This window comes from Penicillium longicatenatum (genome assembly GCF_028827895.1).
Source record: "Penicillium longicatenatum strain IBT 33135 chromosome Unknown contig_3_segment0_segment0, whole genome shotgun sequence".
NCBI lineage: Eukaryota > Fungi > Ascomycota > Eurotiomycetes > Eurotiales > Aspergillaceae > Penicillium > Penicillium longicatenatum.
Window position 1 is genome coordinate 2900920 of NW_026643121.1, and position 25023 is coordinate 2925942.

At 49.8% G+C, this 25023-nt stretch overlaps 8 protein-coding genes across 8 annotated transcripts; 5 read left to right on the plus strand and 3 right to left on the minus strand.

Annotated features, from left to right (window-relative positions):
* Positions 1–302: 302 nt before the first annotated feature.
* N7484_006447 (M28 family metallopeptidase) lies at positions 303–2929 on the minus strand (the record flags this gene model as incomplete). Its single annotated transcript, XM_057116865.1, has 2 exons — positions 303–485; positions 539–2929. 2 exons carry the CDS (start codon positions 2927–2929, stop codon positions 303–305), a joined length of 2574 nt encoding a protein of 857 aa, XP_056972748.1.
* Positions 2930–3979: 1050 nt separating this feature from the next.
* erg13 (hydroxymethylglutaryl-CoA synthase) lies at positions 3980–5516 on the plus strand (the record flags this gene model as incomplete). The annotated part of the gene is made up of 3 exons (XM_057116866.1): positions 3980–4078; positions 4146–4248; positions 4303–5516. The coding sequence occupies exons 1-3, from the start codon at positions 4019–4021 to the stop codon at positions 5514–5516; spliced, it is 1377 nt and encodes a 458-aa protein (XP_056972749.1). The 5' UTR covers positions 3980–4018.
* Positions 5517–7980: 2464 nt separating this feature from the next.
* N7484_006449 (uncharacterized protein) lies at positions 7981–9930 on the plus strand (the record flags this gene model as incomplete). Its single annotated transcript, XM_057116867.1, has 1 exon — positions 7981–9930. The coding sequence occupies one exon, from the start codon at positions 7981–7983 to the stop codon at positions 9928–9930; it is 1950 nt and encodes a 649-aa protein (XP_056972750.1).
* A 555-nt stretch (positions 9931–10485) lies between these two features.
* N7484_006450 (FAD binding domain protein) lies at positions 10486–12419 on the plus strand (the record flags this gene model as incomplete). Its single annotated transcript, XM_057116868.1, has 4 exons — positions 10486–11069; positions 11168–11682; positions 11741–11827; positions 11878–12419. The coding sequence occupies 4 exons, from the start codon at positions 10486–10488 to the stop codon at positions 12417–12419; spliced, it is 1728 nt and encodes a 575-aa protein (XP_056972751.1).
* Positions 12420–12848: 429 nt separating this feature from the next.
* N7484_006451 (uncharacterized protein) lies at positions 12849–14457 on the plus strand (the record flags this gene model as incomplete). The annotated part of the gene is made up of 3 exons (XM_057116869.1): positions 12849–13035; positions 13092–13799; positions 13850–14457. 3 exons carry the CDS (start codon positions 12849–12851, stop codon positions 14455–14457), a joined length of 1503 nt encoding a protein of 500 aa, XP_056972752.1.
* A 26-nt stretch (positions 14458–14483) lies between these two features.
* Positions 14484–15014, minus strand: N7484_006452 (uncharacterized protein; the record flags this gene model as incomplete). The annotated part of the gene is made up of 1 exon (XM_057116870.1): positions 14484–15014. The coding sequence occupies one exon, from the start codon at positions 15012–15014 to the stop codon at positions 14484–14486; it is 531 nt and encodes a 176-aa protein (XP_056972753.1).
* Positions 15015–15427: 413 nt separating this feature from the next.
* nop9 (RNA-binding RNA processing protein NOP9) lies at positions 15428–17641 on the minus strand (the record flags this gene model as incomplete). Its single annotated transcript, XM_057116871.1, has 1 exon — positions 15428–17641. The coding sequence occupies one exon, from the start codon at positions 17639–17641 to the stop codon at positions 15428–15430; it is 2214 nt and encodes a 737-aa protein (XP_056972754.1).
* A 2434-nt stretch (positions 17642–20075) lies between these two features.
* On the plus strand, positions 20076–24848 carry bck1 (uncharacterized protein; the record flags this gene model as incomplete). Its single annotated transcript, XM_057116872.1, has 2 exons — positions 20076–24679; positions 24728–24848. 2 exons carry the CDS (start codon positions 20076–20078, stop codon positions 24846–24848), a joined length of 4725 nt encoding a protein of 1574 aa, XP_056972755.1.
* Between the last annotated feature and the right edge of the window lie 175 nt (positions 24849–25023).

A 25023-nucleotide genomic window follows, 5' to 3' on the forward strand; every position in this document is an offset into this window, starting at 1 on the left:
TTTATTCTTTATGATACCCAAATGTAGTTTTGTTGTTTGTAATAAGAGATTGAGCGTATTCATTGTTATCACTGGGATAGATCAAATCTAGGGAAGCCGCTGAAGCCACAAGAGGAAAGTGACCGGTGTATATATGACGGGAAAATGAGATGCAGAGACAGATATAGATGTAAGAACTCCAACCAGAGACAGGCTGTACAGTGCCTAGGTAGAGTAACAATGAAAATGCCAAAGAACAAGCGTGAGGGGTATGCATGAGAAAATGGACAATGGAGAGTAATGAGAAAGGAGGTAATGTACATTTAGTGTAGGAGATCATTGCTGGCAGTGTGAATGATGTCGGCAACGCGATCGATCCAGTTTTGAGCGAGAGACCAGTCGCCTGTGTTGATGGTGTCGCGGATGGCAGGGAAGATGGAGGCATCGTAGCCGGACCATAGTTCAGGACCGAAGATAACGTGGCGGAATTGGGTGCGGTTGGGAATCTGAAGAATTATGTTAGTAAGGAATAATAAGTATGGGCAAAAATTCAACTCACGCCGCCGCCTTCTCCTAGATCTAAGAGATGCGTGTCAAAGCTGGCCATGCGTAGATTGTGGTTCACACGCTGGATTGCCATGACATTGCTCTCGTATCCACCAGAGCCCCAGACAGTATCATGCCAGAGCTGGTTCCATTCCTCAAACTTGACTGCATTGGCTTCTAGCTCTGCTGCTGCATTGAACATGACCTCCAGGTCAACCTTGGCTTTCTTAGACTTGACAAATCCTTCAAGATCTTTCACCCAGCCGGTGATGGCTCGGGCATATGCTTGTATGTCGAATGGGAGCATGGGATTCTCCGAAACATCCAATAAAAGAAGACTCCAGAATTGTGCGAGGAGCTTGTGGTACTGGAAGCCTGGATCACCGAACTTCTCCATCCAGTCAAAGGATTCGTAGCAGCTGTGATAAGGGTAGGGCTCGCCCTCAAATCCAAAATCAATGCTGGAGGTACCTGCGATGTCCTGAAAGGCCACATAATCACTGCCAGCGCCAAGGGGATCCAGCTTGCTGCCCTTTTCTATCCAAATGTCCTTCAGTGTTTTATTGGCAGTGGGGTCAGAGAGACGTCCTAAGATCTGCAGCATCGAGCGCTCAAACACGGGCGATCCTGCTGCCCGGAACTCGGAGCCAGCTACACCAACGTCGACATTAAGGTATGCATAGGCATTGCTCCGCAGGCTCTCAACCTCCTTTTCGACATGTTCTGTCGAGCCGATGAGATTGTATTCTTCCCCATCCCAGCTGACAAACTCGATGGTACGAAGTGGTCGCCAGCCGTAGTTGAGCAGCTCACCAAAGGCTCGAACAACTTCTAGAAAGACTGCAGTTCCGCTGCCAGGATCAACACTTCCCAGACACCATGAGTCACGATGATTACCAACAATAATCTTCTTGTCGCGCTCTTCAAGTCCAAGAATTGTCCCGTGGACATTGTAAATGGGCATCCTCTCTACTTCATCCTGGAGGTTCATCAAGTGGACTGTCGGCGAATCCTGATCTCCGGTCCACCATCCTTGAATCTTGGGTACACCACCGACCCATTCCTTGGGAACCTTAGAGCCATGGCCTTCTAGGGCCTGCAACAGTCGCTGCGCATCGCGCCAGGCGATCGGAAGACTGGGGATTTTTGTTAAGCCCGGGCTATCTTCGATTGATAGCCGGTGCTTTTCACCCGGGGTGGAAGCCCACCCAGGACTAAGAACGTCTCCCACAACCTGGGACATGAGGCTAACCCCACCTCTTTGAACCCCATCAGCTGGCATGTAACGTCCCTTTGGATAGGCAGGACCTTTGACAAACCCGTCCTGAGCTGGGTCAGAATAGATGATGCATCCCGCAGCGCCAGCCAGCTCGGCAGCCTTAATTTTCAAAGCTCGGTCTGGTTCGGTGCCGTAGTATCTGACCAGGGCAATTGCACCGTCAAGGGAGATACCACGGTCGGCAAGCAGCTTGAAGTCCTCCCGAGACCCGAAATTCGCGTAAATCAGAGGTCCTGTCACATTGCCGGATTTGGAATGGCCGTGAAACACCGGGGTTTCGGAGTCATTTTCTTCGAGAGTGGCTTCCCACACCAAAGCAGGGGGGTCGACAATGGCCACCTTGCGACCATCAGCGCGCGGATAGTTCAGGTAAACCTGGAACTCTTCCCGCTCGACCTCGTCGAAGCCCGCCCGGTGCATTGCCTGCTCGACCCATTCTGCCAGATAAAAGCTACCTTCGGTACCGGCGATATGGGGGAATGAGGTAATGTGTTTAAGGGTTTCGGCGATGTTGGTGTCGTTAATGTTGCCCTGGATAAAATTCTCGACCGACGAGGAACTGTAGGTCTGGCCCATGATCATGCGATTGTTGAGGTTGAAGATATCGCCGATAAAGAACACATAGACCAACGTCACGACCAGCATGAGGGCGAACAGTCGTAATAACATGAGGCATCCTTGATCCCGCATGCGCGACCGAGCATCTTGAAGATTAAAACTGAAGCGAAAGCTGGGGAGGCTCGGTAGGTATCGTTGTAAAGGCCGATGGATTGCGGAGAGGGTTCGAGTGAGTGTGGAAAACCGCTTGGTGAATTGGTGTCGTAATCGGGGACGACGGTTGGAAGATGTTGCGGAGTCATCGACGTCCATTTGGTCTAGTTCCCGGCGCAGTTCATCCGCTGAACCTCGGGATGAGCCCGATGCCGATGAAGCAAGGTCATCTAGGCTTCCGCGAACGGACTCCACGGTTGGGGGTTGGTAGTGAGAGGCCTCGCGACCGAGGAGCCCCTGACGTTCGGCATCGCTGCCATCGCTGAGATGTTCGCGCGAGGATGAGGGTTGACCGGTCGCTTCTTCGTAGGAGGGGATGGGGAGTTCCTGATATTCGAACTTATCGTCGCCCATAGTGGCACGGGGTGGGCTCCCAGGAGCCGTGGCAAGTGGAGGGCGCGGATGCGGAGATCTTCCAGATCATGATTTATTTGTCAGAAATAGAAAACGAGTGTGCCACATCCCGGAGTGAGTGAGGGATGGCTAGGGTTGTGGTAGGTTGAAGGTTGATGGATGCCCCGGACTATCTCCCTGTTCTCGTTCTCTCGTGGCGCAGTGACCCACGCTTGGCCACTCGTATTTCCTTAACGCGTGTCTCTATGTAACCCATTTCGTAATCGACAAGAACTATAGAAGAACTATAGCGACATAAAATCCACGAGTTCAAGGGTACACCATCTGGAAAACCCATAAATCAAGGACGATCATCCCTGGTTAACTCCCTAATCTAAATGTTCCCACTCATACGGCATAATGCGGAGTGTCCGGAGGCATTCATGAAGAATGTTAATCCGAATACTCCGTATACTCGAAGAGTCTACAAGTATCTCCCACTGTATCCCCTGGAGCGAGGATATCCGAAGTGAGGCCACTGCATATGTATTGCATCTGAGTACGGAGATGACGGATCTGATCCACCGCTACCAGGGAAACAAGAACAATTCTTCCAACTTGAAGCAAGTGGAGCCTGATAAGATGGAACAGACTGCATTGTACACCGTACATTTGGACTCGCCAGTTGACCCTGTTCCTAGATCTACAAGTACGGTACATACGAGTTGAAGATCTGCTCTCGCAACACCAATGCCAATGTGAATGTTCAATTCTAATACCAATATCAAACAGCGGTGAATAAAAAGCTACCATAGTTTCAATTCTAGAATCTAACACGAACTGATCCCAAGTCCATCCACTTCGGCTCAAAGGAAGGTGTAGAAGTGGCATCTCCACTGTAAAGAAAAAAAAAGGGTGGGTGACAGATCGTACACGGTAGATCCGAGTACACAACATTCTCCTTTTTCTGTTATAAACGGGCCCTCGAATCCTTATTTATTTCTCGTCCAAGATCTCTCTTCCTTTGCATTTCGCTTTTGACTTGACTTTCCTTCCCTTGGTTGTGTTATACCCCTTTAAACATTCCCACTTCTATACCCCTCCCCCACCATGTCTGCCCGCCCCCAGAACATCGGCATCAAGGCCATTGAGGTCTACTTCCCTTCCCAGGTTTGTGCCCCCGGCTTCTATCAGTGCAATTGAATCCGTGAGTTTAAGGAACTAACAATTCCTCCAGTGCGTTGACCAGTCCGAGCTGGAGAAGTACGATGGCGTCAGTGAGGGCAAATACACCATCGGTCTCGGCCAGAAGAAGATGAGCTTCTGTGATGACCGTGAGGGTATGTGGCATTCTATTTCAATTGCGCAAAGTCAAAAACTAACGTCAAACCTAGACATCTACTCCATGGCCCTGACCACTCTCTCCTCCCTCCTGAACAAGTACAACATCGACCCTAAGAGCATTGGCCGCCTCGAGGTCGGCACTGAGACTCTCTTGGACAAGTCCAAGTCCGTCAAGTCCGTTCTCATGCAGCTCTTTGCCCCTCACGGAAACACCAACATCGAGGGTGTCGACAACGTCAACGCCTGCTACGGTGGTACCAACGCCGTCTTCAACAGCATCAACTGGCTCGAGTCCTCTGCCTGGGACGGCCGTGATGCCGTTGTTGTCTGTGGTGATATTGCTCTGTACGCTGCTGGTGCTGCACGCCCCACTGGTGGTGCCGGTTGCGTTGCCATGGTTATCGGTCCTGATGCCCCTATTGTCTTCGAGGCCGGCCTCCGTGCCTCCTACATGTCCCACGCCTACGACTTCTACAAGCCCGATCTCACCAGCGAGTACCCCGTCGTTGACGGCCACTTCTCTCTGAAGTGTTACACTGAGGCTGTTGATGCCTGCTACAAGGCCTACGATGTCCGTGAGAAGGCCCTCAAGGCCAACCAGAACGGCACCAACGGCGCCACCGACGAGTCCCAGACCGCTTTGGACCGTTTCGAGTACCTCCTGTTCCACGCCCCTACCTGCAAGCTGGTCCAGAAGTCTTACGCTCGCATGCTCTACAACGACTACCTGGCCAACCCCTCCCACCCCGCTTTTGCCGAGGTCGCTCCTGAGCTCCGTGATCTGGACTATGCCGCTTCTCTGACCGACAAGGCCGTTGAGAAGACCTTCATGGCCCTGACCAAGAAGCGCTTCGCTGAGCGTGTCTCCCCCGGTCTCCAGGTCGCCAACTTGTGCGGTAACATGTACACTGCTACCGTCTGGGCTGGTATCGCTTCCTTGCTCAGCCACGTCACCTTCTCCCCCAACGAGCCCAAGCGCATCGGTCTCTTCTCCTACGGTTCCGGTCTCGCCTCCTCCCTGTTCAGCGCCAAGATCGTCGGCGATGTCTCCACCATTGTTGAGAAGCTCAACCTCCAGAGCCGCCTCGAGGCCCGCAACGTTCTCACCCCCGCTGCCTACGATGAGATGTGCAAGCTGCGCGAGCACGCCCACCTGCAGAAGAACTTCAAGCCTTCCGGCAGTACCGAGACTCTGCTGCCCGGAACTTACTTCCTCACTGAGGTCGATGACATGTTCCGCCGCAAGTACGAGATCAAGGCCTAGATGGTCTGCTCGTTCCGTTCTTTTGCCGTTGGATATGACCCCCTGCCTGTTATTTAGACGGTTCACAAAAGATTCCCCACCAGCGTTTTCGATGAGTTTTGCGTTGGAATAGACCGTGCAAAGCCCATGATAATTATTGTCTTTTATTTTTTTTGTTACGCAAATTTTTCGGATGAATGATGAAATAAGCTAGAAGCTACAATATCAATTTACAGTTGGCTATATGCCAGAACATAATAAAACACTTCATTTCTTTTCCACATTTTCGGGAGCCTGATGTATCACGGATCATGAAGATATATTATGGGTAGCCTTAGTCGGCAACATCCACCTGGGCAAACAAATTGACACCCTTAAATCAAGGTGCCGGTATCTATTCAGCCAAGCACTCCGCTTTAAACCTTTTAAGAGGATTCAAAATAAAGAGAGACCACAAAATTGCGAGAAGATTATAGTAAAAGAACCTCAAGGAACTCGGGCAGTATAGGCCATTGGACCTGAAGCGCCATGGTGGGTCTACGTGCTTCTTGAGATAAATGAGACTAATGAGTACCCACCTCAAACCAACATTACCAATACTTCACCATGCAAGCGTCTAGGAGATGGTAATTTTTGTTCAGCACGGTCACACTGTAGCTTAAGGTGTAAGGATACTCAAGATTAAAAAAAAAAGATCCACAGCTAGGAAATGACAGTAGAATTCAACAAGGGTAACGGAATACCACTCCGATATTCCGGAATTGTAGAACTTTGAACATTCGGTCATTTTTATGCGTCTACGGTCTCCTATTCTGTTTCTAGACTAGAGTCAGTCGACGCATCGTAGTGGTTTACGGTTTGTGTGCAACTTTGTTTATTCTTTTGTTTACATGTGGGAGAAAAGAGAGGTTGAAGCTATTCAAAGCCAAAGTACATACTCCCAATCGTACGATCTGCCACGTTAATGCAAGGCAATCTTATCAAATATTACTAAGAAAGCACACACATGAAACGGAGTCAAGTGGAGTCCACTAGCGCGTAAATCAGGGGGAAAAAATGCTATTAAGAAATGTGCACATGAGCTGCAAACATTAATGTTCTTAGAGATCAATAATTGAACACCACAAACTCAGTCGAACATCTCACTAGTCCATGTTTGAGCTAGCGTGGTAATTACAATTCGGGCAAGATTTTCCTGTACCTGGTTTCCAGGTATCAACGACCATATGACCTCTCTTAATTCGGGCCAGCATGCAAGGTATCGCTTCGGTCAAGTTGCGGTATAGGACACACAAGGTGCCATCCCAGTGCACATCACTCCTTATCATTGTCACATTACTTGGTAGTCTAATGCGAGTAACTAGGTGCCTGGGTATGTACTTGATCAGATTACTGACTTGAATTACGATTACCGCTCTACCCCCGGTGGGGGCTAGTGAGGGTGTCCAACTAATCCTGTGGTGTTCAATAATTGATCTCCATGGTTTTAGACTCCTTTGGCCTTCAAATTACCCCTAATTTAGTACTTGAAACCATGAACGGATGTTCTGCTAATTATGGGACATTTCGGTGTGATCTACTGGTCGCAGGAACTTCGAAAAGTGTGTGACGACGATCGTCCGGCGCGTACTTGAGACTTAACCTACATCTCTAGCCGCCGACCAAGTAATCACACTCCCAACTTCCCCTATGGAGGAACCTCCTCGGATCCATCTACCCTGACTTGAAAGTTCTGCTTCATGCATTGTCACAGCACACGCTCTGGCTATTTTTATCTTTCTCTACTGAAGCTAACCGCCCATCTCATCCCCGGCGATTCCTGAGGCATGGCGTTCCCACTCTGGAGTTTACCCCTAGAGCGATGAGGCCGCTAATTACCTGACAATTACGACCTAATTGTTACTGAATTTAGAAGTGTTCGATCACTCTGCAGCGCACTATTCCCAAGATGGAATCTGAAGAATACCGTCGAAACTGATGCAAAATATAGTAACAACTTAACGCGCGACTGACCGCTGAAACCGCACTATACCCGGATAGAGACCCTTTACGGGGTTTCAGTCTACCCTGTCGCGCGACGTGAGGAACAGTTGTCGGCTGTCTCGCGTTTCATCGCATAGTAGGCCTGGCCCTAGATCGGAGACCAGGATCCCAAAAAAAGAATATGAGCCTCCGTTGGCGTCACCGTGGAGCTTTTCTCCATGTTTCAGGTTATTCAAGATCCGCTTGGGGTTCGTGAGTGGGCCCTTATTCTATATCTATATCTGCTTGCTTGGCTGGTTTGAGCCTACTCATCCCAAACCATTTAATATCCAAGCATTCTCCTTCACGGTCATGTCTATCTTCCTCCACGCGGAAGGGGTCCTGATCTAAACAGCTTACTTCGACCTACATTCGTTTTCAACTTGCCATTGGGAAAGACGTTTCTGTCCCTTCGATACTGAGGCTCAGTGAATTTGTCGATTTATCTCTCCTTCATTGCACCATGTCTAGCGATCACGCTCATTACCAGCCAACCACGCCGCCGGGTTTGCCTTATGAGGAGTACCTTGGCTCAGGACATAGTCGCAACGCATCTGCCTCTTCTATCTACTCGGCTGAATCTTCTCCATGGTCAACGATGACGGGGAACACTAGTCCCGGTACCTCGCCAGTTCGGCATCATCATGGCCCTGCACTTTTGCCAAAGATTCGACCCCAGGATGTGGTCATCGAGCCGGTCTCTGCTGGCGGTCCTTTGCGTAATCGACGGGTCTTGTCCAGCACGCGAAACACTCCTGGATTTGCACCTTATTCTCTCAGCCGTCCATCCCTTCGGCGAAATCAACCAGATGCTGGGGATAGATTGCCTCTGGTATCTCCTATTTCACCCATCGTCACCACGAGCCTCGTCAGTCATTCTGCCTTGTCATCTCCAGTAAACATCACGTCAAACAAGCGCAAGGGATCTGGAGGTCACAGTCGATCTGTCTCGGCGTCGGGTATTGATGAGGCTACCTTAAATCGTTATGGATATCCTACCTACCGGCAGCTTCCAAAATATGTGCCCCATGTACAGGCACAAACCTGTCCAACTACGCCAGTGACCCCAGTGACCCCAAACATTGTGGTCTATCCATCTCAACCCCAGCAACCGGCGGTGGAAGTACCTCGGCTTGCCCCTGTACGCACACCACGACATCCATTGACTGTACCGACACCTCAATATTGCTGCAGCCAAATCCATGGTCCCCAGAGGTCACCAATGCACCTAATGAGTCCACGCGAAGACATCCCTCCACCATCCACCAACTTGATCTCGTACTTGACCTCTCCCACCCAAGCAGTTAACTTGGTCCGTAATGTCAGCGTTATCCCTACCCGCGGAATGCATGACTACTTCTGGTGGGATATCCGTCAGCTTCGCAACTGGACTTCCTTCTCCTTCGCCACTATCGATGCCATTCACGGACTCACCAAGCTTCTGAACACCGAGATTCCTGGAAACCTTGCTCCTCCAGTAGGCGTTCCCACCTCACGGCTATCCCCAGAGTCTGAGCCAGGTCTCGTTGCCCTAATTCGAGACCTCTACGCTCCACGAGTCAACGCAGCAATAGCCGTCTCCCAGGGCGCAGAGCACCTCCAACTCTATCCAGCCCCGGATATCCGTCATACCGGACACAAAAACCACGGACACCCACATTTCTTAGCAAACTACTCTACGGACAAAGAATGCACCAGCGCAGGACTCCCACGAGGCAGACTCGTAGGCATTGTCAAAAGTTTCGACAGATGGAACTCAGCCATGCGCAACGAGGCACCACACCGCCGCGTCGAATACCTAAACGGCCTAGCCCATCTCCAGCGATGCATGAGAGAACATTCCTGCCGCTACGGCTTCATAATCACCGAAATCGAACTCCTCTGCGTCCGCGCAGGCTGCGACGATGGCTGCGACGTCCCATACTTTGGATACCTCGAAGTCGCAGCCCCAATTCCACTCAAAACAGCAGCCACCACCCTGTCTGCGCGCGATGTCCCAGCCCTAGCGACACCAATCAGCGCACGTTCATTCTCTTCTTCTTCTCACGGCTCTTCTTATTCACGGCATCCGTCACCCGTGCCTGAGTCGGAATGTTTGGAAGATCGTCATGAGACGCCCATGACAGCAAGTCTGGCATTGTACTTCCTGCTCATGCTTTCTAAATCCGTTCCACTTCCCCATCAACCCTCCGCCCACCTCAACGTCGGCGGTCCGGGTGCCCTTACCCGGCAGCGAGTCCTTCCTGAACCTAAAGATAATTGGATACCCGAGCCGCAAATTGGCGAGCGTCGTGACGCTAAGCGGGTTCGGGGATGGGTTTGGCCTCAGGATGCTTGGCATCGTCGGGAAGGAGGTGGTGTTCCTCGATCAACAAGGAACATCGATATCAGGGCGAAGAAGTGGCATAAATAGGTGTTTGGCCTGGTAAGGCATTGAAATTGAGGCGTTGGAGATTACTGTGGAGTTTATGTGGTAATTTGTGTTTTATATTCACAATTTTTTGTTTCTTTTTCTTGTCACGATTAACGCTTTGGTTTGGGTTTTTCTTTGGTGGTTGTTTGTCAATTCCCCCTTCGTCGTTGATAACATAATTTCTTTTCTTTCTTTTCTATGATTTTTCAAACTTTATCTAGTAACCTGTATTAGTATGTTATGAGCTTCTCAATACGGGCAGTTGAAAGTCCAATTCAACAAGCTCCAAGGTCCCCATGGGCTGACAGCCTCTAAACGCCGATCCGATCCACATTCACTGTGGGGAACCTTCTCTATTGAGCCCTAAGGACCTTGGGAGTAAGAGTACCTCGATAGCCAGCGTGCGCAATGAGGACATTGCAGAAATAGCCAAAGGCCGTGCTCCTCATATAAAAGAGAAAGCCCCTGTAAAATTCTACAAACGCCTTGCACTTTAATTCATCCGCTCTATCGCGAACTACACATGTGATAAAAACCTTTCTCGCCCTACTCAATATGAATAACGAAAGCGAAATCCACGATGTAATTATCATCGGCGCCGGTCCCTGCGGTCTAGGCGTTGCTGCCCGTATCCACGAAGATACACCCTCGGCCGTATTCACCGACGAAGAACACCAGCGATACCACTGGATCAAAAAACATGCTGGCAAAATGAATCTCGTCCAAGCAGGCCGAACGAAGAAGAACGGTGTTCGCGCGGAAAAGTGGAATCGCGGGCTGAAATGTTGTGATGAGGTGCCGGATAGACAGCGCAGAGCATCATCGGACTCGGTTTCTTCTGTTCCATCGCTTGCGTCTACGACTTCCTCTACTTCGTCTTCTTCCTCTATCTCCACACTCGTCCTAGATGGATCGGGTGACCAGTGGATGCAAAGATGGAATAATGCGTTCCGGACTTTGGAGATCAAGCAGTTGAGGAGTCCGATGTTCTTTCACGTTGATCCAGGGGATCGGGATGGGATGCTTGCTTATGCACAGGAGATGGGACGAGAAGGAGATCTTTGGGAGATCTCTGGGTGTGTTGGGAAGGATGTTAGCAAGCATAAGAAGAAAAAGCGGAGACAGGGTGGGAAGAATCAGTGAGTTACATATTTGTCGGGCTTTGTGTATACATCTGTGGATGCACATATATTCCCGATGATCTTTAGAGGGAGGTACTAACGGGATTTCTGTCTAGAACTATTGGAGTCGAAATTGACGAGCGAGACCGCAAAGACTATTATTCCCCTTCGACAGACCTCTTCGCCGACTATTGCAATACTGTTATCGACCGGTATGGCCTGAATAACCCGAACCTGATAAAGAAAGAGGAGGTTGCGGGCATGACGTATGATTACCTACCCGAGAGAGGAAATGGACCAGTGTCAGACGATAAGATCTTTACTTTGACCACGACATCTGGCTTGAAATTTTACAGTCGAGCTGTTGTCCTCGCTATCGGTGCTGGCGGAGCAGGCGTCTCTAAGATCTTTCCATGGAAGCCTTCCAGCCCAGAGGAGGGCTCTAATGCATGCTGTCACAGCATGGACATAAAGACATTCCCGAGCGTTAATGTACGCACGAAAATTCAGTCTCGACAGCAGACGAATGTGGTTGTTGTTGGAGGTGGACTCTCATCAGCACAGCTTGTGGATATGGCCGTGCGGAAGGGGGTAACGAAAGTATGGTTCTTGATGCGCTCCGATCTTAAAAGTGAGTATCAGTGATGTCTTATTTTGTTTCTTGGGACTTGTTGCTAATTCATCCCCAGTCAAGCATTTCGATATCAGTTTGCCCTGGATGGGCAAATACAAGAATTTCGAGAAAGCGGCCTTTTTCTCCGCAGACACCGACGAAGGTTCGTGAAGTCAAAAATGTGATCTCGAGCGACCTCTAACACCTATTTAGAACGCCTTGAAATGATGAAAACCGCCCGGAATGGCGGTAGTATTACACCTCGCTTCACGAGGATTGTCAAGCAACATGCCGCCCATAACCGTGCATCTATTCATACAAACACAGTGATCGCCTCGCATGAATATGATCCGGAAACCCAAACATGGACCTTGACCACGGATCCACCAATCCCTAATCTACCTCCAATCGATTACATCTACTTCGCGACCGGAGCCCGCGCAGACGTGCGCGAAATGTCTCTATTAAGTCACATGAACGAGCAATACCCCGTCGAGGTCAAAGAGGGTCTCCCATGTCTAACAGAAGATCTAATGTGGCGCGAAGACGTACCGTTATACATGACCGGACGAATGGCCGGACTACGTCTAGGACCCGGAGCACCCAATCTCGAAGGCGCCAGAATAGGCGCGGAGCGGATCGCGTGGAGTCTAGAGGAGGTACTAGGGAAAGACAAGGAGGTGGGAGAACAGTGCGAGGGATTCTGTGGGCTGGGGAACCGGTATGCGTCACTACTCGGTGAATCAGACGAGTAATATAACGAAAGTTAGGGCTCGAGCTGCTTGGAATTTTGATGATAACCTTTGATTCCTATGTTCCGTGCGAGTAAAAGCCAAACGTAACTGATTTACTGATACAACGCATGATGTAACTCCTTGATAGATCTCGAGCAGATTATACTTGGTTTCCGTCTCATGTGCCCAGTTTCTGAAAATAAGAGGTCATGCATTCCTCCCTGCATTCCCCGGGTTTTAGATCAGCAGTTTCCCAAACCGCTGTGTGGCTTCATGGAGAAAAAGGGTAAGAATGTAGATAACCCTTGTTCGGGGTTTAATGAGGTGTAGCTTAAATATAAAAGCTTAATAGAACAGGGATGTCTGACTGGTTTGTGTTTTGTGACTGATACTCGACGGCCTTGCGACGGCCACTTACGGACTTTTACGAACCTTCGACGGTAGTAGACTATGGAGCGAATGACGGATTCCGATATGTCGGAGGAGCTGAAGGGCATTTCGAATACAGAGAAGAGGGGCTGGCTCAGGGATCCAGGTCTGCGAAAGTTGAACTTGGGGATTGTATTTATGTTCGCTTCATCTGCTGGAACGGGATATAACGGGAGTTTGATAAATGGATTGCTTGTGTTGCCTGAGTGTAAGTCAGATAACTCTTGGACCAAATCATATTGACTAAACTTTCTACCTATACAGTTAAAGAGATCATTGGCGGTCTCGACCCTCATATCCTCGGTCTTCTCATCGCAGCCACCTCACTCGGCGCCTTTATATCCTTCATCCCAGCATCCTACTTTGCCGATATCCTTGGACGCAAGAAATGCGTAACAGTCGGATCGGCATTGGTGATTATTGCATCTCTCGTCCAGGCCGCTGTACACAGTCACTGGGCCTTCTTCGGCTGCCGCGTTCTAGCAGGTGTAGGCGTGGGGACAGCACAAACCGCAGCCCCATTATTGGCGACGGAGATCGCGCATCCACGCCATCGACAAACGGCCACAGCACTTTATAATGCAGCATGGTGTGTAGGATCTATTGTCTCCGCTGCGATTACCATGGCCACATTGAGTATGCACACCACCTGGTCGTGGACGATACCCTGCATGCTACAGGCGTTCTTCCCGCTAACCCAGCTTGTGGGTCTGTGCTTTGTCCCTGAGAGTCCACGGTGGTTAGTCTCGAAGGGACGAAAAGATGAGGCCCTTGCAGTTTTGGCTGAATTTCATGCTAATGGGAATTCGGATGATGAGCTTGTTCAGCATGAGTATCATCAGATTTGCATCAGTATAAATGCGCAGCACCAGCAACCCGGTTATTGGAGTACTTTCTTTTCGTCGAAGGGAGATATGCACCGTCTTGCGATCTGTATTATATGTGGATTTATGCAGGAGTGGGCTGGAAACGGTATGAAGCAATTCTTCAGAAAAGATATCACTCGACTAACTGGTTCATAGGTATCATCTCTTACTATCTTGCTCCGATTCTTGCCTCTGTTGGCATTACCAAAGCCTCCCACGAAGCTGCTGTCAATGTGGGCTTGCAAATCTGGAATCTTATCTTGTCCTCGGCTGGTGCTGTCGCATCGGAGCGCTACGGCAGACGTATTCTGTGGTTGCTATCGACAGCATGCATGCTTCTTTTCTTATCCATAACCACCATCGCAGCCGGTCTCTTCCAAGAGAAGCACATCGCAGCTGCAGGTGTCGCTGTCGTCCCAATGCTGTTCCTCTTCTTTGCTGGCTTCGATCTAGCGTACTCGCCACTGTTCATTGCCTATCCGGCTGAAATCCTGCCATTTCAGCTCCGAGCAAAGGGTCTGGCAATTACGTTATCTACGGATGCTGTCGCGTGCTTCTTCAACCAGTACGTCAATCCGGTAGCGTTTTCCGTTCTGCAATGGAAGTATTATTTCGTTTACGTAGGCTGTTTGGTAATGTTCTTCTTATTGGCCTATTTCCTCTTTCCAGAGACCAAGGGAAGATCATTGGAGGAAGTTTCAAGGATTTTCGATCACAAGGACCATATGGAAGATGTGAAAGAGAAAAATGGTGAAAAGAGTTAGTGTTCTAGTCTTAGCTAGTCATTCGTCTACATTGTGAAGGGAGAGAGGATCCTCTCATTCTGGACGGTTACAATTCCATGATGTATAAGCTGTTTTAACAAATCCACATGTCGCTCTACTGCAATTTGAACAAGGCCATCGTCTAGATCCTTGAAGTACCCTCGCATCTGCATCCAGAATGTTCCGTTGTAAACACCTACACGTTTTGGAACCCTAGTTGTTAGATAGTGTCCCTGCTCGATAGCCTGTTTCAGTGTTTTGAACCAATCTCGCACAGTGTGTTTCTTGCACACACCGTAGTCCATGCTAACGCCAATCCATACCTGGTCCTCCACAACGTGGGGATTCTGTCGCAGGTAGTACTTGGATGGGATGTACTGTCGGCGCAGGTATGGATGGTCATTAATTGAGAGCATGATGCAGTTCCAGCTGTTCACGGGTCCGTTTGGGGTAAGAGCTTCGAGAGTTATGGCGTTGTAGCAGTTATCGCTTATCAGTGTGCCGTTATAAGGCTCGTCAAGGTAGACGAATGATTGGCTTGCTAGGAGCTCGCCCATTTTGGAAATGAGATGCTTGATCTTTCGTCACGTGTTATTGATAAGTGGCCGCTCAATCCGAAGAAATGCGCAGTGGTGGATTTTATTGTGTTAATGGTAGGGGACAAGTTATTTTATAACTGAATTCGAGTTCATGCCTTAAAGTAGAGGTAAGTAAGAAGTCTACAATGGCAACAGACCTTTTCATATAAGTGAGACTTGGGAATAAAGCACAATTCGACTCACAAAAGGTCTATTTGCTACTGTCTAAGACAATGAAATTGTCGAGCTAGAATCTTTGTGAAGTGAAAGAAGAATGAATGACAATGTCAAATTGTTTAGACAATGTTGTAATGCAAAGCAAAGGAGAATAAAGACAAATGCTCAATGAAAATGAGATGTGGTATTAACAAGGTATAGAATTCTGTTTGGTCTTATTTTTCAGCAGCCGCAGCCTGTTCATCAGTAGCAGCCTTTCTAACGTCTTGAATGCCCTGCTGCACAGCGTATCGCTCGCGTGCCAACTCAATTTTCGACTTCGGTCGCTCTCCCTGACCCTCGGTCCAAGAAGGCTGTTGGTCAAGGCCCTTGGCCCGGCCAACCCATTCACCCCGGCGACGCTTGTACAGGTCCATTGACCAGTTGCGCCACACAGCACGGCCGATAAACGAGTCACGCAGAATCATCTCGTTGGCGACAAGTTCCTGTGCCATTCTCTCCTTTACGAAGAAGATGTCCTTGGTGGCATCCCACAGAGAATCTACCACATGAGATCCACTGGTGTTTTGAGCAAGTTCAGCCAAATGACCTTGGAACCGAGGAACAAACTGTCGTCGGAATTGGGTGGTGGAAGTTTTAGATTTCAATGCCTGTTGCAGGACACGAGAGGATGTGGATTCTTGTGCGAGTTGAATAATTGTCTCGGATGGTAGAGCAAGCAGGCCGCTGAAGACGAGATCGCTCAGTGGGCCTGGGACAGAGAGTAGTGTCTGTGCGAACAGAGAGCCATGAAGCTTCTCTGATGAATGGGTAGATGTGGGTTTTTTCTTGTGCTCGTTGTGGCCCTCGTAGCCTGCATCTTGCATCTCCTGGTCTTCGTTGCATTGGGGAACTTCTTCGGGGGTCACGTCGAGTCGGAGCATCTGGCGAAGACGAGCGGCAGGGTCTTGGTCAAAGGCGTCTTTGAGTGCCTTGGCGAAAGGCTTTGTGTCAACGTTACGAATGACGCATCGCTCGACCAATGTCCGAGGAACGATAAGTCTGAATCTCTCAATCAGGCCCGGGACTTCAGGGATGATAAGGTCCATCGCATCCTTCAAGTCGTCCTTTCCGAGTCGCTCTAGCGTCTTCAAAACAACATAACCGGCCGTTTGATTCCGGGCAAGAGAACCAATGCGCTCACGAAGATTGTTCTTGTAAAGATTTTTGAAAACCTTACCGGGCATGTGGCGCACCATGGTCTCCACAAGACGAGAACCAACGGGATCATAAAGCAAGCCGCGGATGAAGTTTGCACTTTCGGTACCCTCCTCGACATTCTCATCGGGGAGCAATCTCCGCAGAATAGATTTGGGATCTTTAGCGCTCGATTTTCCGAAGTGGGAGAGCTCAAGAGTCAGCATGACCTGGAGAACTGGGTTTCCAACAGGGTGAGTGGCCAAAGCGCGCAGGTAGACATCGTCGAGACCTGAAACCATATCATTCATGATCTTCTTTAGCGCAGGCTCAAATGATTCAGGAACGCTTCGCTTCTTGACCACGGTGCTCTCCTTGTCCTCTGCGTTCTCACTTTGAGTGTTCGCTGTCGAGAGCTTCAATCTCTCCTTAGCACGACTAGCAACAATAGAATCGTTTGACTCAACATCAACTGGCTCTCCAGCGAGAACCAAGAGAAGGACTCGAATTGTGTGAGACGCAAAACGCTCCGTCAGAAGGAAACCCCAGTTCCCTTCCAACTCCTTGATAACGCTCATAAACATCTCCGCCAGTGACAACTCTGGTTCCTCCTCTCCATCCTCCTCGTCCTTCTTCGCCTGTGCCTTCGATGTCTTCTGCATAACCGCTGGAGCCGCATTGATGAAAAGTGTCTCGCAGCAATGGCTGGCGAAACGATGTTGGACAAGGTGAAGGAAATGACCAATGAACTTGCTGAAGATCCGGCGGATTTGTCGGACGTCTGACATCGAAATCAACTTTTCCATGAGTCTTGAGCAACCCTGACTACAAGCAATTTTCAATTCCTTGCCATTGGCCTCCCGGTATACACTCTCAATGAATAAGTGCTTCTGCTCGGCGTCTTCGAATTCATTCGCTTCGAGCATCTCGCCAGCGCGCGAGAAGTACTCTTGTTCGTCGGTGTCGAGCAGACCGAAGAAAGGCATGTCACCATTGTCGTCGATGCCCCTCTGTTCCCCTTCCTCCTGTTCGCCATATGGCTGGACCTCAACATCAAGGGGAACATAGTCCGCGTCAAGGGGAACATAGTCCGCGGCGTGATCGTACGTAACGTTGGCGTCGGTATCCTCGGAGGACTTCATGCGCTTTGCGACGGGTTCTTCGGGGGCGTCGTCGAACTTGCGCTTGGGTTCACCTTCCGTCTGGGCCTTCTTCTCAGCCCGACGGCCTCTCTTTTGCTGTGCGCGAGGCATGGTGGCTATGTTTTGGGAGCTTGAAACGGCGTAGGATTTTTTTGGGGGAAATTTCTGGATAAGCAGTGGTCCAAGCGTCTCCGCGGCGCTGTTTGCTCGGTTTGCATCCGATAAGGCCAAGGCGGTGGCGGTCACCCAGACAACCACCCACTTCCAACTATCCGGAGTATTTATTGGAACGTTCTTGATCTTAGGCCTACACATAAAATTTAACTTAATTGTTGGCAGTTACATACTAGGCGTCTCTTTAGGTGGAACCGCGAATGAACAGCCCGGATTTTACAGGCAACTGACAAACAGTGATATTGACTGTTTTACTACTCCACCCATAGGTACCCAATGCAGTATAAGAGTTCGATATGTTCTTCAAATGTCTATGTTATATTACAGTACACTAATTAGTCAAAAGTATTTCCCCAGCTCAATTTTGGACCCCACACCATCAAACACATGTATGCAAATATCTATAACCTAGTATACCACACCACCATACTTGTTCAAATTATAGATAATTTAATGTGCTCATTAAGAAATATATCCCGTACATAAAAATTGCTTCATAATTTGCATAATATCCACATGCGTCCTACACCACTCTTAAACGTCTCGTCATGCTTAGAATCACACTATGTATCAATCATGCTCTGATCTAGAACCCACCACGCTTCCTTTATACATGCTTTGAAATGGAGTCAATCACTCTCAGATCGTCCTATTTGAACAAGCTCTGGATGGAGCTGAAAAAGTTTCAATCTCAACCACCCCCAGATAGGTTCGATGGGGTTCAAACCGGTCTCTCGTCACGGACGCTTTATGAATACTCACATTACTTGCTGGAAGACTCTTCCAGGCTCATAGATCCGAAAGAGACCTTCTTCAAGCGCATCCATTTACGGATTTGCGGTATAACCTCCTCGAACATTCTCCTCGGTATTTCGTTCCATGTTGATCAATTCTGAACGTCCTCCAAGCCAGATCGCAACCCCCAGACCATTTGCGAAATATCTTCAACGTGGACTTCAGCGTTCACTAAGTCAAGTCGATATCTGTCGGAAATAAATTTCCAGCATCATTTGGCTTGAAAACTCATCCGAAAAGATCCAATTGGTATCCTCCTACGCACTCCACAAAGTTGAAGTCCAATGACGCTACATAAGCACGTTAGATATATTAAACGGGAGATAGCCCAGAACGCGCTAGTGATTGGGCACGGATACCTTCGGGTTTTTAAACTACCAAACGATACCTAGTCACACTTCCGGGGCCCAGATTCCCCCAGCACCAAGAAGCTCAAGTGCTCATACAAATTCAATAAGCTAAAGCTTCGGGTCCGGATGCCGCACAAGTCCCATAATCTTGGCGTCTCTCTCTATTTTCACCAGTTATGAAGATCCCCAATTGATAGCGATTCAATTATGATCACTCTCTCATGCAGCTATGATGGAATGAAGTCTTCGATTTTTTTTTCCCCAATGGTGTTTCGTGTAGGGAGGATTACCGGTCTAGCTCCGGCGCTAGGGCCGTTCCTGGACCGGCCCAGGGATGCTGTGCGCCACAAATTTCAGCTGTCAGTCCCTTACGGGGCTCTCTGAGACGTCAAATTAGAAGGTTGACCGGTTCAGGCCCACTTGTGAAGTTTCTCCATAGTACAGAGAAGTGTAGATATTTTGGGGGCCAGAAAATCAAATCGTGGAGAGTAACATAGATCCCGATAAGACTGGTGACCCAACAATTACGAAGAGCCCAATTGTATTTAGGTTATTTTTAGTCGGAAATGATAGATGAGGGGAAAAGCAAAGCTGCATCGATCCAATAATATTGCTCCGAAGCAACAGAAATGAGCCCTACGGGAAACAACACCTCCACCTAGGCCCACGTGACGATCCCAAGCGCCCGGGCATCGAATGTTTATGAAGATTTGACTCCTTTGTTCCCCTGTCACATAACGCTTTGCATCCCTGCGGTCTCGTCTCGGTAGGTCCTTTTGTTTATCTTGGAAGAAATTCCCCACTACGGGTGGCTGGAATCTGAACTCCCGTCGCTTGCTCTTGCTTCGTCCCCGATCGGAGGGGGATCGCCCTCTCGCCCAATTTCTTTGCGACAGCCAGTTGACGTTAACATTACTTCAGGATCGAGTCCAGCTTGAAACAGCTGGCTGTTTTCCGATCAGACACATCGCGGTGCTTTATTTCTTCCTGTCATTCGATTCCTAGTCTGCATTTTCAACGCCAAAATCAACTTCGGGGTCGCCGAAGCTTATGATGCGAAGCCAACGATCTCGCGACTGAAAATATTTTTACCTTTCCCCGCCACCACACGGGATGATAATAGCGACTTATACTCAAGACCTCTATCGCGCGTGGTCTTACTGTGAGAATATTGGTTGTGCATTGCGTTAATCCTTAATTTGGACCGTCAAATCACTCGCTTCGCCATGGACGGTCAAAGGCAACAATACTTCACGACAGGCCTTCCTCCACCCCCTCCACGGGTGCCGGCGCAACTCCAGCCTGTCGGAGTGCCTGGCATGCCACCTCCTCCACCGGGCCCACCGCCAGTGCAAACAGGGTATGTTCAATCATGGCAACAGCAACCTGCCTACGCTCGCCAGGTCATGACACCCGGATACACTCTGCCACCGCCGCCACCTCAACCTCAGCACGTCCCATATAAACCAGCCAATTTTTCTGCCGTGGACACATCCTACCCTTCGGCGACTTTTGTCCCTGGAGATACACCCCTCACCTCGGCAACATACGTCCCTGGCAATGACACTATCGGCGGGTTTCCACCATTATATGAGCACTTTCACGGGCGGTCTACCTATGAGCCTTATGGGCAGCGCCCTGCGGGAGCCCCGGTATATTCTGAAGGGGCATACAATCCGCAGACCCCAGGAGGAGGACGAACAATGGCCCCGCCGTTTGGCATCCACAATAATTTTCATGAACTGCCTAATGAGCATGTGAATCCGCCGCCACAGAATGTTAACCCCGTGACAGATCTCACAAAGTCGCCAAGTCATCGCCATAATACCAGTGGCGCGTCATTGGGTGGTCTTTCGCCAAGTGAGGCGGCAGCGCAATGGCCTCTCGATAAGGTCCTGCTCTGGCTTGCTAGGAACCAGTTTTCCAAGGATTGGCAGGATACTTTCAAAACGTTAGAGCTACAAGGCGCTGAATTCTTGGAGCTGGGCCTCCAATTCGGTGGGCGAGGCAATCTTGGAAAAATCCATCAGGTTGTCTATCCTCAGCTGGCTAAGGAGTGCGTCCGAAATGGCACTGGATGGGACTCGGAGCGTGAACGCGTGGAGCGCAACGAAGGTCTGCGTATTCGCAAACTTATCCGCCAACTCCACGATGGAGCAACGGACTTTTCTGTATCTACACCGCTGCGCCAGGAGGCACCAGTCATTGAGCCTGGTACTACTTATTTTCCTCGAGAACCCCGTTCAGCCATTGAAGGGACAAATGATATTACTGCAGAGCAGCTGGCTGCCGCAAACACCTCCGGCCAAAAGGGTAACCAGGGAACACGCTCTTTCACCACGCCAAATCCCACTGGGCACGGCTCACCCTACGAGTCCCCTCTACGTGAGACTGCTCCTGCGCGATCAGAATTTACACGTGGTACTCTATCGGCAGCCCTTGGTGAACATCGCCGCCAAAGCCCGTCTCTATCTAACGATGCGGCAACCTTTGCAGGGTCTTCTTCTCTTCGGCCAGAAAGCAGCCCGAAGAGTGGCAGTCCCGCTACACAGTTTGCGTCACCTTCGTATGGCGGACAGGCATCATCGTCCACCTCAGACTTGCCTTTCAGACACGACCACTCTCGTGGGAACAGTACTGACTCGGTCCCTGGCGCTGGCCGAGGCCCTAATTCTGGAATTGGTGCCCGTTACTATGAGAACCGCAAAGGCCCCGAGGCTGCTCGCCCATCACCTCAGGACGCCCATGGCCGGCCGTGGGGTGGGGAGCCTTCCTCTTGCCACGCAAAGGACCACAGCAAAGGGTTCTTCGACCGGCTCAGAAAGAGAACCAAAGGAACCGATTCGAGTTACCCATCGCCTAAAGAATCAGACCACGAACCCCCGAGCCCAGATCCTCGCTATGTACCTTATTCAGTGCCTGGTTTCAGCACCAGTGACTTGTCTCTAGCTGAGCGCCCATTATCAGCAACAACAGCTAAAGTTAAAAAATGGGTCCTAGTGACCGTAGACGGCTTGAATTACCGCTTGATCGACATTACGGATATGGACACGCCAGATTCCCTTCGTGCAGGCATTTGTAATAAGCTAGGGATATCTGAATGGGGCAGCGCCCAAATATTTCTCACTGAACCTGGACAAGCTGATCACGATGATTACATGAATGACGAATCCTTGTCTCGCTTTCGAAAACAGAAACCAGATCAACATGGTTCTCCGAGGTTGTTATTTGTCAAAGGCAGAAAACCCCGTCCGTCTCCAATGGATGGTCTTGGTGTTTCAATATCTTCAGTATCCCCCGACAAGCAGGCTGTGTCTCCTACGGCAATGCATACCCCCATCATTCGGAAACCCGTGGGTGAAGAACCGAGGATATCACCACAGACTCACGCGAATCCCAATTCACCTTTCACGAGCTCCCGGCAGACGACACTCAAGGCCACCACACCTGGTGCCTCCTCACAAGCGGATCCTCATAAGGACGACCTATCTGCTCGCCATGAGGCATACAAACGAGAGGTTGAGCGAAAGCAAGAGGAAAATCATATCTCACGGCACCCGCCTTCCCCGGGGCTGCCCCGCGATGGTAGTCATCAAAATGGATTCAGAAGTGCAAAAGTCATCGATTTTGACAAGCCTCGTGATTCACCATTCGAAGCGAAGAAAGTCTCGCCGTCCGATGACAAAAAGTCGGAAACACTGGTGCCCTTCCGGAGACCGCCCGTTGCTCCAAACGAGTCGAACACGCTCACCAAGGTCAATTCCCTTCGAAAACCGCCTGGAACCCACAGCTTGGGGGCTGCCATCACTGGCGTTGGCCGGGTAATCAGCGCGACTGGCAACCCATCGGTCAACGTCTCTTCCACGCCTTCTTCTGCCAGTCGCGATAGTGCCAGCTCGGATGATCGGCCACCGACCATTTACTCTGCTGAAACAGCCTCGAGTAGGACAACATTGGGTACGCCTACACACCAACCATATTTTTGTAATATTGGTGAATATTATTCTATGGCTAGACCGGACACTGACAAAAACCCCATTACAGATTCTTCTCAAAGTGGTCCAAAACTTTCCGCGGAAAAGATCAATGAAAATTCGCCTGTATCTTTTGCTACTTCTTCTGCGAAGGATGACCTCCCCGAGCGGCCGTCCCTGCCAACCCGCAAGTCGTTTGGTCCAGCATTCGATTTCGAGGAGAACGAAGTCTCCTTCCAGCGAACCACACAGCCAGCGGCACAAGCCGAGGACTCTGATGATGATGACTCGTCTGATGATGGTCTCTTCATGGTTCCTTTGGCTCACAAGAACGAGAGCAAGCCTGAACCTGAACCGGAGACGAAGACCATGCAGCGCAACCTCACCGTAAACACGGATCTCAAGGGGCCAAGGGTCAGCTTTGCATCTCCAGTCCCTGCAGAAAGTTCTGGCGGAGATACTTCTGACAACCAGGACACTGGAACTTTCTACCATGATCATTCGCCCGTTGATGAGAACCCTCCTAACCGAAGAAACTCATTTGCCAATGGAGATGTCTGGGCTAGCAGACCCCCTGTGGAAGGAGTCATCGACAATCTAGATAGCTTCTTCCCAGATGTCGATCTGGACGCGCCTTACCTGGATGAACCGGCCTCGCCAAGCTCCAAGGTCAATCAATTTGATGATCCGAACTCTCGGGGAAAACCGCCACAACCGCCTCCTATACCATCGTCGAATATGGATTCAAACAATCCTTACGGGACTGATGCATCAACCATGCGACCGCAGGCAGGGTCTAAGGTCGTTGCTAATAAGTTGATGAACCAAGGAGGTGGATTTGGCGGCGGTAAAGGCCTCGGAAGAACCAAATCCATTCGACAAGTTGCACATGATTCTCATCGCACCAAAAGCGTCAGCTCTTCTGGTCCGCAACAGTCAGGAATGCTCCGTCGCAAGAGTACGAAAATGTTCGGTGCCAAAATCATGCAGATCAGTCCAAAACCCGGCAGTCGAATCAGCCGGCTCGATCCCATCCCGCAAGGTACCAGAGAGGCTGGGCCGAGTGGCTCTGTTCCAGAACGCCAGCCTACCTTCCGTATCATCCGTGGTCAACTAATTGGAAAAGGTACTTATGGTCGTGTTTACCTAGGCATGAATGCCGACAATGGTGAGGTTTTGGCTGTGAAACAAGTTGAGATCAATCCACGGATTGCCGGAACCGACCGAGACCGCATCAAGGAAATGGTAAATGCTCTCGACCAAGAGATCGATACCATGCAGCATCTCGAGCATCCGAACATTGTTCAATACCTTGGTTGCGAACGAGGTGAATTATCCATTTCCATCTACCTCGAGTATATTTCTGGTGGGTCCGTTGGTAGTTGTCTACGGAAACACGGTAAATTCGAAGAGAGCGTTGTGAAATCGCTCACTCGACAGACCCTCAGTGGTCTCGCCTATTTGCATGACAAGGGAATTCTCCACCGAGACATGAAATCAGACAATATTCTCTTGGATCTCGATGGTACATGCAAAATTTCCGATTTCGGTATCTCTAAGAAAACCGATAACATCTACGGCAACGATTCCACCAATTCTATGCAAGGTTCAGTCTTCTGGATGGCTCCGGAGGTTATTCAGTCCAAGGGTCAAGGCTACAGTGCCAAGGTTGACATTTGGTCCCTCGGTTGTGTGGTGCTAGAGATGTTCGCAGGTCGTCGTCCATGGAGCAAGGAAGAGGCAATCGGCGCGATCTTCAAGCTAGGTAGTCTTGGTCAAGCTCCTCCTATTCCAGATGATGTGAGCGCAAATGCGTCTCTCGCGGCTCTTTCGTTCATGTGGGATTGTTTCACAGTGTATGCTCCCCTCAACCTTTGGAACACTTAGATGCTAATGAACGACAGTGACTCCGCTGAACGGCCCACAGCTGGCACCCTGCTCACTCGGCACCCATTCTGTGTATCGGATCCAACGTACAACTTCCTCGATACTGAATTGTATGCCAAAATTCTGCCGCCCTCCTAGAACCAGTGCCTAGTCGCCGTGCTTCTCTCTTGGATGAAACTTGGTTTAGCTGTGTTTTGATAATTGTTTGTTTGTCCTGCGTCATATACATACCCCTTGAAAGTTTCTTCTTTCGTTCGAGCGAGATTTGGAATTGGAAATGGTTGCGATGGAATGGGTTTTTGGTGTCCATGAG